The sequence below is a fragment of the Cupressus sempervirens genome, chromosome 2 (genome assembly GCF_028749045.1).
Source record: "Cupressus sempervirens isolate cs-2001-9-10 chromosome 2, ASM2874904v1, whole genome shotgun sequence".
Lineage (NCBI taxonomy): Eukaryota > Viridiplantae > Streptophyta > Pinopsida > Cupressales > Cupressaceae > Cupressus > Cupressus sempervirens.
This window is the reverse complement of record NC_143119.1, coordinates 286,131,125-286,136,035: the sequence shown is the minus strand read 5'-3', so window position 1 is coordinate 286,136,035 and position 4,911 is coordinate 286,131,125. Positions and strand designations below refer to the sequence as shown.

Below are 4,911 nucleotides of genomic sequence, written 5' to 3'. Positions count from 1 at the left end.
ATATATAGAAATTATAGAGTTAAAATTGGCATGTATTATTTAAGAAACATGATATTCATAGAAAAACATCAAATAAAATGAATTTTAAATGGTAGATGAGAGCTCATTTAGTAACTAGTTAACATGGGTAAATTAAAAAGTGGCACAATAGTACTTAGCCTGATTAAATATATAAGACCATTATAATATAAGAATATATAAATATTATTAAAATAAATTACATCTTGCCCAAAATATTGTTAATAAGTATTGTATACATATTTAAAGACATTGTTTTTAAATAAATACTCAATTAAATAAAATGAATATAAATATACGAGTTCAAAACAGAAAGAAAATACTTTACAGAATTATTGTTGATTAAAAACAAAATGCAGTAAAGAAAGGAATTCATTTATCTTGAAACCTCATTTGAAATTAAAGAACAAATTGAAAAGGTTCTTTGTATGTTCGCTTAGGAACTAAATATTTGAAATATGGGACCCGTTTTTAAGATATTCCGCCAATAATAAAATGTACTCTTTACATCTTTAGCGACTATCCTGTGTAACTTGGAAATTGAAAGAAAGCAAAAGTTTCTATATTCCATGCTTGCATCAATTGCTTTCATTTCTTTGTTATTGTATCACAGACAGGGATAATATCCTTTTATACATCCATACTTGATGCTTTTCCCCTTCATGGAGAACTTCCCTGCATGCATAAATCTCTATTTCCTGCTATCAAAGAGTAAAGAAACTACATTTCTTACAGATGGCAGCCACATCTCTTTCTGTTTTGAATTCGTTGTCCCCCTCCCCAATTTTTCAGAACAAGCAAAATCTGAGCTTCAAATCATACCAACATGAAAATCCAACAGCCAAAACATCTTCCTATTCCTCAAGTTGTTTCAGTACTCATAAACTCCATTGCTTTTATGCACCCAAAACTTGTTCATTAAGAAGCAATAATTTCCACAAGATATTGTCACCCCCTGTGAAGGGTGTAGGGAGCTCCACCCCCCAATCCATAGAAGATGAAGCGCCCTCAGCTGCGGCCATTGTTGATAGGTTTTATGCTGCCATTAACAGAAAAGATGTTACATTGTTGTCAAACCTTTTAGCAGATGACTGCACCTTGCATTGTATGTTCTTCTTTCAGCCTTTTAAAGGCAAATATGTGAGTAATATTGATGATGTCTTCTGAATTGTGAATATGCCTGTTTCTTTGACCTAGTGCTGATTTTCTTGTTCTCTCTCTCATTCAGAAAGTTATGATGTTTCTAAGGGATTTGATGGATTCTATAGACTCCCAAATGCAATTCGTGATTGATGAGACCATTGAAGGAATGCCCCATAAAGTAGGACAAATGTGGCATTTCGGTCAGTAACAGTCTTATTGCTTTACCTTGTTGGGTATTGAAAGGCTACTTTCATAAGAGCATTTATAAAATTTCTATTTATTATTTTCACCATAGCATTCTAAGACAACGTATAAAAATAGATCTGCACTGATTAATATGGAGCTCCCTTATTAGTGTATAAATATTCTAATACATTCTGAAGAGTAGTATGTAATGGCTACAGTTATTGAAGGTTTTGTAAATAAGTTTACATAGGTTTAATTTAACATTTGATGTTTTGATCTGCAGAAGTCTAGATTAATTATTATTATTTATTGTAGTTAATATAGTTTTATGCGTTAAGTTAGAATAAACTCAAATCTAAAACCTCCCACCTTACAGATTACCATTATTATGTGATAGACTCTTGCCTAATTTATATTGTTATTTTATTTATGAACAATTTCATATTAATTGATTTTTTCTATTGAACAGAGCAGAAAAAGGAAAAGTTTTATTTGGGCAGGGGCTGCAGCTTCCACAATTGTAAAAGCTATCATGGAAAGCTTTTAATCACTGACATTCAAGTCTTTACAGACTTACCAATAAAGCTGGACATCCTCGCTTATGTAAGTAATGTTGGGGTATTTTATCTTATCATATGATTATAGGAGTGTATAGAAATCATCAAGATGGGATTTAGTGATTTTTATACATAAATCAACCAAAATTCTGGCTGCATCAAGTGCTCATATTATTGATTTGTGTGCAAATAACAGGCGTTTGTGAAGGTCCTCAGAAAAGTAATTAAGGCATTTCCATCTTTGCCTGCACAAATGCAACGACTTGAAAACCCCCAATACCAATTTCTATATGGATTGGCATTTTCCCTGTTGGTATTATGCAATCTACTTGGAATATTGTAATTCAGATACACATGGACAATTGAGTACAACTGAATCAGGGAAATCACTTGGATTGAATCAGATAAGTCACTTGGATTGAAACATGTAGATTTACATGTGGTCTCTTATTTTGCTGTTCATTGGTTGTCTTTCTTTTAAGAGTTATTCTACAGAGAAAAGAAATAAAGAGAAGGAACTAAATCAATTTTCTGGTACCCAAATGCTTTAGTTGATGAAAGCAACTAAATAATTTGTGGATACAATTTGATGCACTGTCTACTTCGAAGCTAAAATTTTAGTTTATACCTAGAACAGATGCTTAATTTGTTATAACATGTTATCCTGGGGGAAGCCTTCCAACAAATGGGAGATGAAGAATCACTTGATGAATCTCAAACATTGAAGTAATGATGAATTCGGTCTAGAATGAAAATAAATTCAAGCATGGATTTTTTTTCTTTAATATGGAAACAAGCAGGATTACAGAATCTATTATAATTATTATATTTATATAAAATGCTGAGAGGCAATCTAAAATGCGAGCAATCATATGCATAGGTATATTACATTCATTTCCACGAGGAGGATTCAAATACCAAAAGCTACTTTAACTACAATTACAAACATACAATGAATCAACAAAATCAACAATATAATGTTTTATTGCAAACTGGCATTGAAAGAATAAATAATTGGAATTGAAGTCCTCCAACGCCCAGAGACCTTGACAACAGCTACTTAAATAATAATAAAACAATGGTTATAGGAGAAAGGATGGCCCTTATAATTGTCATTGCACAAAGGTTCCATATTTACTCTGTTTTTTGATCAACGGAACACTTCAATTAACCAATTAAACTGCTGAGCGGTAACGTTCCATTTTCTCCAAACTATGCATTTACTGGAGTCTTATTGAATGTATAAAAATTTCTATTTGACCAATGCAATGTTTATACGAAAGGAGATACCAACAAACAAAACTCAAATTGTATCAAAACCAACTCCATGGTGTAGGGCAACACGACATGTATCCCCAAAATCAGAAGGCTGGAATGCATAATACTATAAATTATAGTTTTGTTAGGTGTATGTGTGAAGCCTAGCAGCTATCATATTTAATTATTGTTTTTATTATATATTTCTTCTAAATGATTATGACTTTTCAAATCTTATGAGTCTCTAAAAATATATGTTTCGGAAGTTCATTTCAGATATTGTATTTTGACAAGCTGAAGCTACAGCTGATATTAAAATCATATTTATGTTAATAAAGAGATTCCCCTAATCAGTGTGGACATAGCCACAAATTGTAGTGAACCATGAAAAATACCTGTGTTGTGTTCATTTTTTTGTGTTGTTTTGCATTTGTTTTACTTTGTACTTTTAGCATATCTTCACAATTGGTATCAGAACTTGGCATAACTGTGGAGGGCAATTTTGGTGGTTAAAAATTCCGGAGTCATAGAAGAATTGAAAGTGCAGAAATTATTAAGACAAAATTTTAGTTTGTCGAAAGTACATAAGCAATCGTTGCTGATTAAGCATGACCTTGCACTTGGGGGAAAACTGAAAAAGTGTGCTTCAGTGAAAGAGGAAGTTTGGGAAACTCTTAATGAAAAGGAGAAGACTAGAATCCTTCTCTCACTATCTAAAAATATTTTATTCAATGTATTAAATGAAAATACAACAAAGGAGGTTTGGGAAAAGCTCTGGATGTCCTATCTGAAACAATATTAGCTGCAAATAAGATTTTCATTATAAAGAAGCTCTACAAGCTCAAAATGAAGGAAGGGACTGCGATGGCTAATCACATTGTTGCTAGACTTTCAGTCCATCCCTTTTGACTTTCTAGCTTGATGTCTTTTCATTGCAATTATGTTCAATTTTTTGTCTAGGTAGCCCCTACATGGCTCTCTTCTCATCAAATGTCCTAAAGCTTTCCTTTTGTATCATTGGGTTTTCCTTGCTCCACTTCCCCTTACACCTCCATGTGGGATTCTCACTAAGATATAAAGCTAAGTGTTTCCTACGAATTTCAGCTCATTCCACAAGCTATCAGTATTTAGCGAACTCAATTAAGCAAGAGTTCAACTCGAACAGAACAACAATGGCATTTGCAGATATACGTCCAATTGATTCATGATGGAAAGACCAAGAAAAACAAAGATATAAAGCTAAGAAACTCTCAAATTGAAGTTCCAAAGTCAGAATTCAAATCTGTGTAGCGAAATAGAACTTGATGTTTTTAATTACTCAAACTTTGGGAGTGAACAACTTCTAGTATATTTCTAAAGATTAAGATCATGGCTTGATCAGATCAAAGGCTGCAATTTTAAAATGAATAAGCTATGTTATAAAGAAGTCAATCCAGGCCCTTGATGTGCATTACTGGATGATAAATCCATGGTCAGCAATTTATCTTGAGGATATATAAAGAAAAGTGGCATAAAAGATATTCTAAGTGAAATATAAAGATATTCTACAAAGATGCTAGAAAGATGTTTCTGATGAAGTCAGTTGCAAAGACGTGCCTTGATAAAAGGAAAATAAAGTGTTCACAGCGGAAAATTCTTTCCACGGCTTCTCCGAGCTAAAGTTGAAGAAATAGGAGAAAGTCTTGTGCGAAAAAGAAGGAAATAAGTGGCCAAGGTGCCGAAGGAGTCTTTCTCACACTAAAATCCCAAA

General features: G+C 32.6%; 1 protein-coding gene across 1 annotated transcript; it reads left to right on the top strand.

Annotated features, from left to right (window-relative positions):
- Positions 1-646: 646 nt before the first annotated feature.
- On the top strand, positions 647-2,689 carry LOC149572180 (uncharacterized). Its single transcript, XM_089810802.1, has 4 exons — positions 647-1,158; positions 1,247-1,361; positions 1,817-1,950; positions 2,101-2,689. Exons 1-4 carry the CDS (start codon positions 754-756, stop codon positions 2,245-2,247), a joined length of 801 nt encoding a protein of 266 aa, XP_089666928.1. The 5' UTR covers positions 647-753; the 3' UTR covers positions 2,248-2,689.
- The last annotated feature ends 2,222 nt before the right edge of the window (positions 2,690-4,911 follow it).

Bases quoted from the DNA above. Each gene is read 5' to 3' on its own strand.
- LOC149572180 (XM_089810802.1), top strand. From the start codon at position 754: ATGGCAGCCACATCTCTTTCTGTTTTGAATTCGTTGTCCCCCTCCCCA. The intron at 1,159-1,246 runs GTGAGTAATATT...TCTCTCATTCAG, and splicing joins AGCCTTTTAAAGGCAAATAT to AAAGTTATGATGTTTCTAAG. The intron at 1,951-2,100 runs GTAAGTAATGTT...TGCAAATAACAG, and splicing joins AGCTGGACATCCTCGCTTAT to GCGTTTGTGAAGGTCCTCAG.